The sequence below is a fragment of the Sinohyriopsis cumingii genome, chromosome 18 (assembly GCF_028554795.1).
Source record: "Sinohyriopsis cumingii isolate HCF-2022 chromosome 18, ASM2855479v2, whole genome shotgun sequence".
Classification (NCBI taxonomy): Eukaryota; Metazoa; Mollusca; class Bivalvia; order Unionida; family Unionidae; genus Sinohyriopsis; species Sinohyriopsis cumingii.
Window position 1 is genome coordinate 2,194,080 of NC_142978.1, and position 13,533 is coordinate 2,207,612.

Below are 13,533 nucleotides of genomic sequence, written 5' to 3' on the forward strand. Positions count from 1 at the left end.
ATAGCATTATCTTATTCATATTTTTGTTCATTTATAAAAATCCATTATGATTTAAGGTTTGATTGGAGATTTAATCTAGCACACTTGTTCATTCCGTATCAGCTGTTATTATGTAAGGTCATGGTCATCTGACGTAGCAGATGACACTGAATAAAATTAAACAAGACTGTTGTAAATAAACTAAATGTGTTGAAAACATCGGTAGCCATTGCCTAAGATGTAAAGTATGACGTTTCTGAATAAATTAACTGTGACAGTAGTCAATATGCTCGTGTGATTGATTATGTATGGGTTATACATTATGGGGCGATGTGAAGCGGCGAATGAAAGGAAAGTACGTGCTATTTAAATTGGAATGCATTGTTTATGGAATAAGTTGATTCGATGAAAGAAAGAACGAATTTGGAATTATAAGGATTAAATGGTCATGGTTGGGCATTTATCTGACTTAATTTACTTTGTGAGTGATTAGGTAAAATTTACACATCGATAAATACCCAACCATGATCATTTAATCCTATAATGACATCATATTGTGATTCCGTAAAGCAGTTGTTACAAGTAATGTAGAAACCTGATACAGCAGTCAAGTTATTGCGATCTTTAATTTTCCTAACCATAAATCATACTATGAACAAGGTGCATAAATTAACATACTATCATGCTGCAAAAGCATGAATTTTTGACAATGCTTGCAGCTTAACTGAGAAACAACACTAATACTTTGATTGGAAAATATCTACGTTAGAGCTTTCCACAAATGAAAACATCATAGTGACTACAGAGATCTGTGTCTATAGCGCTGGCGTGTTGATGTGTGTACATGTGTATGGAACTATGATATCAGACATATATATATATATATATATATATATATATATATATATATATATATATATATATATATATATATATATATATATATATATATATATATATATATAAAGAACAGGAATCCCAACTTTATCTAATTACTAGCCACCACCGTGAGTTTCGTGTAAATCGTCAGTGAAGGAAGTTGTACCGACTGATATTTCTGCATGTTGTAACGACCATTTGCTACATTACGTATATTTGCTACATTACGTATATTTGCTACATTACGTATATTTGCTACATTACTCATATTTGCTATATTACGCATATCTGCTGTTACGCATATTTTCTTTTTTTTTAACGCATATTGCTATACTACGCATATTTGCAAATATATGAGAAGGCCATTCTTATTAACATTATTTGTCTAATGCGTACTGAGCTAGGCTTTGATCAAGCATTTGAATATCTATAGTATATCTTCCAAACTCCTAAATTGAATTGTACTTATATATGTTGATATATTTTGCTCATTTTGAGACTAATGTATTTATGATTAATGCCTCTGTCAGTAAGCTGATGTCACAAAATGTTTCTCAGATCTATAATGTTTTTACGGTTCTCTTTTTCTTGCCAATGTTTTCTTGATCATTACTATCTGACAAACTGTAACAGCAACATTGTGGTTCTTCATTTTCTAATAGATTTTACAAAATCTACATATGATAGGAAAAAACGGAAGAATGAATGAATGAGAGATAGTGGTTTACCTTTACTTAAAAGTCATATTGGTTATACAAAGTATCTTAGGAAATAGTATTTAGACAGCATTCATTTGTGAAATAAAAGAGATGGATAGATCGATAAATTACAATATAGTGGGGTAAATAAACGCACAGGTGGGTATTTGTATGGAAAAAGAAATATATTACTAAATTATTCAAACATTGTTTTTTTTATTTGTAACTCCTTTTGACATTATTTATCAACATATTCTTTGAAGAAAATAAAACGAATAAACAAACTAACAAAACGAACAAGATAAGTAAATATATACATGTACATGCTAATACAAACTATACAACAAAAATAAATCACTCTCTGGTAATAATTTATACCAACGTACGTGCCAAGGTGTACCGTCATTATATTAGGGACCACCAATTTAATGTTGTGTTTCAAGGGCTTGACACTTTTTAGTTTTTCAATTTGCGTCGGTCAATAGCTATCAAGACTATCTTGCTCTGACACCATATTATATCTATCATATTTTTGAATGGTTGTCTTAAGCTACTGAAAGTAAAATATCGCACCTCAAAAGAAAATGGCAGCTCCCATCCCTGCGAAAATTGAAAGGTCAGTACCTTGTAGTAGATGAATTTTCTATGTGTAGGCTAATTATTGCGTAAGTTGTAATCGATAAATTAACTAAAGTTGAATGATGATTAAGCATACACTATAGCTGTCACTCTTTGACGGACATTGCGTTGACAGTAAAGAGTTTAAAAATAGCAACTGCTGATCCTCAAGCCTGCAATTTACAAATAGCCACGTTAGTAAGGCAATAGGCAGGGAGACTTTGAGTGGATGCGTAAACCCGGTTAAATTATTTTTTGGAGAGGGCCAAACATAAACCACTAAGGCAACAAACGAAACATATAAAGTGAACACGACAAATTACGTAAAATCGAAGCAGAAAACAACTGCTCTCGTGATAAGCAAACGATAATTCAGTCTTACAAAAGAATACATTTACTTAACACATTTGTATACGCTAGTAACTAACCAAACATGATTTCTTTCTTCATTTTGTGGGCTGAATACCTTGTCACCACATTAGCACAGATGACAAGCATCAAATACTTGAATAAAGGATCATACATACACTTACATTTGAAATATATATAAAAAACTAATTCGTGACATAAATAATTATTGCGAAATATGTTTGGTGGAAATAATGTTCTAATTAAAAAATGAAAACATTCTGCTAATATCATTAAATTCTATTACTCGGAAATTTTGTAAATTTCTTGCTGTTAGAAACATCCAAAGTACCGTAGAAAGTAAAAAAACGTACCATTGTACATACCACTGGAAAAGTATATCACGGTAAACCGTTATATCGGTAATACTGCGAACCTCTAGTACAGACTGTAGCGGTTATTTTCTATTACATGTACACCATCTATACTTAGAATTTCAGAGTATAAAGCGGTGACAATATATTACTGCCGGTGTTCGTTGAAATGCTACAGTTCTGTGTGACGTTTTATTGATGGATTTTATATCCCACATCGTCAACGACTTATTGGTTTTGATGGTGCAGTTGTGTAACCCATTATGTCACGAATACATTATATTCCCTGTTTTTAATACATATCATAAGTGATCCACCATATTTTCATTCAGAAATGTAATAATTCTACAATAAAATCAATAATAAACTTAATCTGTACATCCAAACCCCCTTTATAGGCCTCATTAAAGCTTCAACTCTTCAAAGATCTGTACTGTGATTCTAAAAACTTTATAGAGCGATTCATAGAAGTGTGTAACAAATCATTATTGGACATATTTTATTTGCCCAACATGATTTTATAAACAATGCTACGTGAATTACGAGAGGCAAATCACTCCTTGAAGTTAATTTGTTTTAAATGGTTATTAAAGGAAAGAACGATTAAACGCTTTATCTGTATATACCTATATATATTCTGCACTAAAACCGTTGCATACTTTAGTCTCTAAATACCTTCTTTTTTAAAAATGGAATGCCACCATTACCGTAAACTTCTATGTCGGAATTATTGGTTATGTTTTTGAAATGAATACGCCTACAAATTCAATATCTTGACCTCAGGTTTGTTTTCTTCAAATCTGGAAATCGAAATCGTTTGGCAAACCTTTTTTTGGTTTAAACGGCAACACGTTTGTACTATTGGGGTATACTCCAAAAATATATTTAAATGTTCAATGTTCATTAGTTTTTTCTTACTAGGTATGAATTTATTCTCTTCTAGAAGCAACTACAGCAAATAGTACAAGACCTGCGAATGTCTGCAGTAATGAATCGCAACATTGGTTTGTTATAAAGAACAAAACAATATTTGACCTTTGCTAACCGAAAACTAAAATAATCAACAAACTGTATAGTTTCCCAGAGTAAATTCATTGAAATCAAAACCTCACGTCGTATCCATGATTCCATACATATGCTTGTTCGCAAAATGGCAACTTGGCTGAATCTTCCTCTGCATAGTAACTTGGCACCATCTCAAGCGATTCTTTATATTTAGTGTTTTACATTTTATCTCATTATATTTCGATACTTCATGTTAACGTTTATTATGGACGGGATTATCTTCCTTCAGTTTTTTGGTGCAATATTTTATGATCATATACTTCGAATTTAACCTTATATAGGCAGCATCTCATATAACCTTATGATGTTGACGTGCCAGATAGATGCATATCTGAAAAGGCATAAAACTAGTGTTTTTTATTATTACATAAAGCTTCAATACCGATTACATACATAGCGTATAAACAAATTTAGGTCGTAAAGTTATGTAAAAAAAGCAAAAGCAGAAGAAATAAAACAAAACACAAAAAATAATAATAAATAAAATTTTCCTACAAAATGTACTCTGCTGAATTGAAGATTAGTATTTACCTGGAAATATGCAAAATTACAAATGAAGATATGAAACATGAGCCTTATTTAGGCATTAATATGTAAGATATGAGAGCAGATATATTTATATCTGTACTGTACAAGAATGACATCAGAGAATAGTGCTGAGTAAGATATACTATTACATTTTTAGAAACTTAAGCTTGTCAAATGATGGTGGTTAAAAAGTTTGTTTTCTATTGTTCTAATTTCATTCATATTAGAGGTAACCGAAATGACAAAACAATATCAATCATACCTTCTGGTAAACGAGACGGGAAAACAATGCCAGACGTACTTCTTTGAAAATGTTCTTTGAAAATCTAACTGCAGAAAGACACTGATCTATTGTTTTCATCCAAAAAACAAAAATACATTTCTGTAAGAATGCTTCACTAAATGCATTTAAATAAAAATGTAAAAGAAATATAGAAAGTGAAAACAGTCTACACTGGTTGATATATACTGCTTAAATTAAATAGGTAAGGCAACATATTCGGAATATATATGAATTATAGCACTCCTACAAATTCAGAATGCAGCTTTGTGTTCAAAATTGAAGCAGTTCAGGATCAATCAGCATCTGTAGTAGTAGATATAATCACCGGCGGATTCAATAAACAATTTATCCAGTTCCTCTCTAATCTCTTCAAACGTCGGTCTTTTCTGCGGAATTTGGTTCCAGGCTCTTGACATGACGCTATACCAGCTGGAAAATATTTGGACGAATATAGCATACTGAATATTATTTATCAACGCTTTTATATTTCCCAATTATTTGTTTTCTCTTCAATGATGGTATGTAAGTTAAGTATCTGAAGAGATGAGATACTTTCTTTAGTGCCACACTCATAAAACAATGAGAATCCAATGCATTATTACAAATCCATTATTATCCAATCAAGTATTATAAAATAAGTTATTAAATGGGAGATATTTGCTTGAAACGAGTGAATAACGGATATATTTCAACGAGTGGGTAAAAAACTAAACTCAGTATTTTCACGAGTAGCAGGCCAAGAATAAAAATACTTACGTTTTTCACCAACGAGATGAAACATTCGTTATTCACTCGTAGCAAGCAAATTTTTTTCTTTTTTGTTTCATGCTGCAATCGTACTGACTATCATGATATACTGTATTAGATTATTAGTATTATTCAAACAGAAACCATAACAAGTTACTTAATTCTCCTTTATACTTCAAAGGAAAATAGCAAAACAGCGCCCTCTTGGAGCTGAACACGATATGACTTTAACGCTAGGCCGCGTAAAGATCTAATAACAACTTCGAATTTAACGGTTATCTTGTTATCGATCGACGAAGCAGTGAAATTCTTTATCGTATTTCGCTCCAGTGAATTATCAAATTATTTTACTTAAAAATATCCAGTAGCTTACGGACTAACATAAAATAAACTCTCATTCTTCTTTAAAGCCCTAACGTTTTTATTCTTCCAGGAAACCTACTTTTCTGTTGTGTTCACCTTGTTTATAAACTGTTATATCAATGCATTTTTGTAATTTTCATATAAATTCTTTGTCTTGGGTCAGGAAGTTTTAACATTATATAGTTATTGCCGTCTATTGAGTCTGGATTCTTAGTACTGATTTTTGTAAGGGAGGTGGCCCTTGATAAGTTATGAAAACCCGAGTTTACTCTTCTGTAACTCGGTGAAATAAAAATACTGGAAAGAAAAAATCTTGAAATTAATACCGCCAAATTATTAGTTAGAACTTAAAGTCTGCAGGTATTTGGAATAATAATTATCTAAAATGACAGAAGTTTTGAAGAAAGACCCCAATTGGTGTATGATCGCTCATTGGGTTGAAATCCACCTTACATCCATGTGAAAGAACAGTGGTTATTAAATATGCTTTGTCGAAATTTCTTCCGAGTGTGTTATACATTATAAGAAAATGTTGCTTGACGTGTTTATATTTTGTGCTCTGAGAAACAGCATTTGATGACAGAGAAGCGTGTTATGTATAAAATTATAAGACGTTATAAAAGGATGTTTTTTTAACCAAATTTGGTCATATTCTAACCAGAGATTTTGTTTTAGAAGAAACCAGTTGTAAAAGAAAGTTAGTTATCGTAATGGTGGCTGTATTGGAGAGTGGATCGGCATCAGTTCTCTGATGAACTATTTTCTAAAAGAAGCGTGATTTTCTTTTTATTAAAGTTTTCACATATTTTAGCATTGGCATGCTTGTTAGCATCATCTGTTGTTGTCGTTGTTGTTGTAGGATTTGGCACCATTTTTCGGCACAAGATAAGCTATATATAGCGGCCAGTATAACTGGTGAAGGAAGAACCCTGGAAAACCCCGGGAAGAACCATCGACCCACGAGAAGTTACTGGCAGGTTTTCTCACGTACCCACGTTAGCCAAGCCCGAGATTCGAACCCACGCAAACAGAGGTGAGATGGCAGTGATTCGGAACGGTGAACGCTGTAGACACTCAGGTGCCCTAGCATCATTTGTAAAAAATACGGACTTCTGATATCAAAGGTCGTTTTAGATTTTCCTGTTGTTAGTAACGTCAGCAATATTGGAAAGTTGATGCGCAGTATTTGTAAAAAATTCAAACGGCTTTGTTTTATTATTCTTTCTGCCAAATTTGCCAGAAATCTTTGGAGTTGTTTAAAATAAAAGAATATATATATATATATATATATATATATATATATATATATATATATATATATATATATATATATATATATATAGTAATGGTGGTATTATGGGATGGCGGAAAAGCTTTGGTTTGAAAAATATAAACATAAGAGCTGGGATGATTTCTGTTATTGAATGGTCGTTTAAAGTTGTTAGTTTATATTTGTTGTAACAACGGATACACTTGCTGATTGGCCTCGACGCTAAAAAAGAATTGTAATTAAATCCGTTCGATCCCATAGACTGGATTTTAAATAAATCGGTTTAAAAAGAGCCTACCTCTTATGTGACAGAAAGCATACTGGACGGCGGAAAGATACTATCTGCTAAACTTGAAAGGCCTTTATACAAACATAAGTTTGTCGAATTTGTCCGACTCATGCTGAGTGGTTTTTGAGAAGAAATCAATACAACTGTTCTCATTTTAAGTGACGGTGGGTATTCTCATGATGGAGAGGCGTAAATGGTACAGACTCGAAAGATATTTATGCTTGAATCAAATTTCCTTGAGAAGAATTAACGTCAATGGGTTCACAATACGACAATTGCGTGTAAACAAATTCCGTAGATGATTTAATATTTAGAAATAAGTTATGTTATCCTAAACGGCTTGCTAAAGTGCGTTATTTCGCCATAGAGCTTCAAATTTAGCTCTCGAATGGGAGGCTCATTTACATCGAGCATGTTTCAACGACTGATCGGGAGAAAAAGCCACAAAAGAAAATGAACATGTAAAGCAAACATACCGAATAGGCATCTTCTCTGTGGACATATCAAACTACATCTTAAGCTTTCAAAGGTTTTGTTTATTTCTATATAAGAATAAGGATCACATATGCCTTTTCTTCTGGTGTAAACATTTGCATAATCCTTCGGACGTGCGGGTTTGGGTTTTAATGATCCAAATCGACTCGGCGAAACGTTTATACCTGAAGAAAATATGTATGATCGCTATATCGACCTACTGACACAATTCATTTGTCTGGAACAATTTCAGTGTGATCGAATAATTACACATTTCCTGTTCTGGAAGAAATAAGCTATTATTAAATGTGGTAAGTTGATTTACTATCTAAATGTCATCATTAAATTGATTTTGTTCCGTATAAACAAAACTCACATATCATCGCATTGTTCAGGTTTTGGAAGCCTTTCAGCTTTCTTCAATTTTGATGGAAGGTCTCTGCTTCGAACGCTTGGATATGGAGTTTCACCTGTTATTTGAAAAGAGACAAACGAGGTCAGGGACGCCATTTGCATGGTATAACCACACCTTTTGAAGACAATTCTTGTCGCAGACTTATACTTGCAAATCAGTATTTAAAATATTCATTGAATTTGCTTGCAAAAAAATTAGAAACTAATATGCTTCTTTTGTGGCCTTCAGTGGTCTTTCAGGAATGTTTCTGTAAATAGGAAATATGTTTTGTTTGTTATTTTATGCTGGCTTGATGGAAAGCAGAAAGAAAGATAATACATTGTCATCGACAATTATACTTTAATCGAGATATGATATTAGAATAAAACGTTTGAATCAGAAACAAATGTAACTTCAGCAGATAAACGTGAGACACCTATATATCTGCAACAGTTGTATTCATAAATTATAGAAAGGACAATATACGTGCGCAATGACGCTGCTTCTTTCAGATAAACCAAAGACTAAAGAAATCGATCGATGCAAAATTTCTAGCCACATATCTTACCAAAATCATCATATAATATATTTGCAAACATGAATAATATGTCTGATTGATCAATGAACCAGACGGCCAACGCCATAAAACGGAAATGATACTCCTACTAAATCGTCTATAAATTGCACATTTCCTCCTGTGTTCCTCACCTTCGTAAAGATTATTACTGAAAGTACTCTCTGGCCCAACACTCTAGTTTATATACTACTTATATACTGCTAATGATCCATTTTATTTCCATGGCAACATACGAATGGTTGAATGCGTTTCGGAATTCTACATGAAAATGTTTATGGACTGATAGTCATGGAGTCAGATATAGCAATTGTTATATGGCTAAATACCCTCCCTCGGAATTTAAAACCAGGACAGGTGGGGGTAATTAGAGAAAACAGCAACAACAATCTCCCCAAAGCAAACAAAAAGAGCAAAAAGACACATCAACCGTCCAAAACAATAAATAAACTAAAACTAAAAAAAGCACCCGTCAAACAAAAAGCAATAAAATCAGAAGACATCTTTTTACCCGACTATACCAAAATATGCAAGTCTGTAATAGTGAAAATAAATAGTACATATGAACCACTAGTCCAATATGTGCACCAGTTTTAATAAAGACACCCTGAATGGTTTGGGGCTTATACGTCAGAAAAGAAAGTGCTGATAATGAGTGGATTGACGGAGAGAAAAGTGTGCCAAATATTGTCGAAAATGAAGATATTAAAATGACAAGAGTCACAACCACAACACTAATACAATAAGTATATCAGTTTTCATAGAGAGATCTTAAACGTTTTGGGAATTATCCTCCAGAGACGAAACCGATGACAAATAGAACTTTGAAGACAGACATAGCGACAACTTTATACTGCCATAATGCATTCTTGGTGGGGGTGAGTGGGGAATACTACTTCATCAGGGCTATGGATATTGATTGCAGTCTTACCCAGACTGAATATCTCCCATAGAACCACACCATACGACCAGACATCGCTCTTTTCTGTTGCCCCAGCTGTGCTATGCATACACTCAGGTGCCATCCATTTAATTGGAATCCTCTCCTAGAAAATAATAATAATAATAATAGTAATAATAATAATAATAATAATATTAATAATAATAATAATAATAATAATAATAATAAGAAGAAGAAGAAGAAGAAGAAGAAGAGCAACAACAAAGCGTGATTGAGATTTGACACAATTTTCACAAACGACTTTGATTCTCCCACAGTTTTTATTTTAAAATTGTGCCTACTTTTGCATTCCGCAACTTACCTTAGAATCAAAAAAAGTTCGGAGCCATACTGATTTATAGCGTTTTTGTGCCTCTTTTTCTCTTCTTGGTACGAGTCAACGAACTTAATGGGGATTCAAAACGTATTGCAACGTGATAGGATGTTACCAATAATTAATATGTGGTATACGTTTTAATTGTTGTGTTAAAAATGATGTAATATGGAAATTGCAGAAATTGATATCACCCCCACCACCACCACCCTTTATATATAAAGGTAATGGAAGTCTAACTAAATTTATGAGAGATAGAACAAACTTGACTATCTGGGATGTTTGTATGTGATAGTATACATTTGGTATATTTCTAGTCTTGATATCATGGGGAAGGCCTATTACACAGACCTTTTTCCCAGCTTCAGCATCATCATCTGATGATTCCACTTCCTGGGGTCCAAATCCGGCTATTTTTACAGCGAACGTTGCAGTGAGTAGCACATTTCTCGCGGCCAATCGACGGTGAACAACCTATAGTGGAGTTTAACGATATAGAAATGAAAGCAAATATGAAACAATACACAATGACATAATAATATAACCTTTATATATATCTTCCAAAATCTGCTTACCAATCTTATAATAGCTTTATGATTGCACACATGCAACTTTAGAATCCATTATTTCTAGTGTTTCTAATATGCCCTTTTTCGGGACGGCGCGAGCTCCGAATCATCTAAAAGGGGTTGAGCGTCTCGCACGAGAGTCAGCTTTTAAGATCTATTCAGAAATAAGCTCTTTGCTAATGGTTCAGGATAATATTTGCTATTTCTGAGCAACAAAGCAACTTTTCAGATGAATGTCAGGTAGTTATTTGAAATTAAATGGATTATTAACCATATTCTGATTTATATGCCAAAAAAAAAACGCAAACAAACAACTGAAAAATCCGGAATGAATAATATTTATTACACCAATAGAGCCCATCTTATTTCTATACTAGGGTAAGTTCTCTTTTCGGTGCGACTGGAAATCGAACCTAACGGGACTGGATTGCATGTTTCCAGTCAATACAAACAATGTGGAATGAATGGAATTCTATAAACATAATAACACTCCAGGGTATCAGTGCCGAGTGAAATCCTATACTGAGACATGGATACTGTGTATTGAGACACCTCGTCCAACAACTCCGTGCATCGATTATTATGTAAGAATATAGCTTTATGCACGCTGTACTTTAGAGATACTTAAATCATGATCAGGAAATTTTTGTAATCCTGAATCTTCTGTGTACCTGCAGTTTCGTATGAAAATTAAAACTATACCTCTTAAAGCCTTCTTGCTCTTTGTACCCACCTTATGTTTCCATTATGAGATAGTAGCTTGCAATCAGATCTTCATAAAATAATAATCCTTTTTTAACTTCATATTTCATTTTGTAGAAAAATGCATTATGTTTATAAGACTAATGTTATGTACATTGGAAGACAAGAGGGTGTCACATTGCTCTATCAATACATCAACACTTCATCCTTCATTTTATCCATATGGAAGATTAACGCAATTTACTTTTTATATTCAAACAAAATTAAACTTGGCAAAGTAAAGCTTACGTCTTTAGATGCAAGATACTGCATTCCTTTACAAATATCAAGTCCAAAGCGGTAGAGCTTTTCCTGCAATTCCAGTGTTAGGTGATCCCTTTGACTTTCCAGGTAGTCCTTCAAGGTACCTTTCTCACACAATTCATATATGACGAAGGGGCCGCCTGTAAATGGTGAAGTATAAGGTTTGATACACAAAAGTGTTTATGAAGCAGATGCTTTTCAGAAACCACTGATATCATTTTGCTTATGAAATGACAAACACTTGTGACAATATAAGTAAAACAAGATCATGACCATCACACCCAGACACATAAACACACAATGCAACTGAAGAAAACTTTGATCTGTATAGAGTACCTAAACGATTTTTCATTAGAATTAAAAAAATCACGTCGAAAATATAGACCATATAAGCTACATGTATCAAGTTACATATTGTATTATTAACACTATAACGTGACTATAAGTTCTGGAAGCTTTTTTGTTCTTCAGGAGAATTTTAGTTGCTTTTAGCTGAGGTTTGCTGAACGTTTTGTAACAGCGTTCTACCTTTCTTGCACACAACATTATGAGTATTTTTGCAATATTAAGAACAGCGTTCCAGCCAGAAATATCTCGCATAGATGATGGGAAGAGGCGCACTTTTAACTGGATGGTCACTTTTGTTGAAGGAACGGACGCGCTTTGTAACATAGATACTTTTGTTGAAGGAAGTGATACTTTTCTACAGAGGATTTTGGCCATGATCTGATTAAAAAGAGAAAATGACATAAGCTTGTTCTGCATTGAATAAAAAGTAAAATATAAGTGGACTAAATATAGAGCAACGCAGATTTAAGAAGGTGGATTAGTAATCTGTGAAGAGACGGAGGAGAGGACTCTTGGAGACTAGGGTGAACAAAAGGGAAACTATAGGCTGCAGGAGGGGGAGTAATGAAACCGGGGTCGAGTTGGGGGATGGTTTGAACCTTTCCTGTCGTCTTATCTTGTTGGATCACTAAAATTATGCAACAACGGGCATAAAAATTAAATTCTTTAGAAGCTTATCTAATAATAGTTTTACTTACGAACATCATCATCTATGACAGCACCAATAAACTTCAGGATATATGGATTGTCCCCGACTTTCACAACGGCAAAGTTGATCTTCGCCATCACAAGTTGCCAGTCTTTGTCTGTAAATCCTTCTGAATACAGTAACGATATATTTTCATTAAACTTTCTGTCTCGTTATGCAACATATATCGTATACTGAAGTGCAGCCATGGAAACCATGAACCACACAAAAGATCATTCATTTTGTATCTACTGTTTTAGAGACTTAATGTAGATTAAATTTGTAACAAGAAATGTTTGTAATCTGAAGAATCAAAATAATTTAATCGCATGTAAGGAAATAAACATTAAAGAAAAACAAAAATTGGGTTAAAGCGTAAAGGTAAGACAATAAATGACAAACGGAATAATTAGGTATATGAAATGAATAATTTGGTTTATAAAATGAATAATTTGGTATATCAAATGAATAATTAGGTATTTGAAATGAATAATTAAGTATATCAAATAAATTATTAGGTATTTCAAATGAATCATTGTCAGAGGAGAAAAACCACATACAATTTACAGTCATATGAAATTTCAACTTAAACTAAGGAGAAGTTTCATTATTGGAAATAATTAATAGAGATATTCAAGTGAAAAAGGTTTACCGCTTTTGACAAGTGGAAACGGTTTAAAAAGGAAACTTTTTAAGTTTATTATGTACCATGTACAGGAGCTGACTTACATTTAAAGCTGCTCCACAGTCAAATTTTAAAACAAAA

At 33.0% G+C, this 13,533-nt stretch overlaps 1 protein-coding gene across 1 annotated transcript in view; it reads right to left on the bottom strand.

The window, feature by feature from the left end:
* Window positions 1-1,752: 1,752 nt before the first annotated feature.
* LOC149775965 (uncharacterized) overlaps window positions 1,753-13,533 on the bottom strand; it is a 46,651-nt gene continuing 34,870 nt past the window's right edge. Inside the window, exons 18-23 of the mRNA XM_089941093.1 lie at window positions 12,778-12,897; window positions 11,717-11,871; window positions 10,509-10,631; window positions 9,815-9,929; window positions 8,292-8,385; window positions 1,753-5,201 (exon numbers count right to left, since the gene is read on the bottom strand). Coding sequence (XP_089797219.1) covers window positions 5,069-5,201; window positions 8,292-8,385; window positions 9,815-9,929; window positions 10,509-10,631; window positions 11,717-11,871; window positions 12,778-12,897 — 740 coding nt within the window. The 3' untranslated portion in view covers window positions 1,753-5,068. The remainder of the gene's footprint in view (window positions 5,202-8,291; window positions 8,386-9,814; window positions 9,930-10,508; window positions 10,632-11,716; window positions 11,872-12,777; window positions 12,898-13,533) is intronic.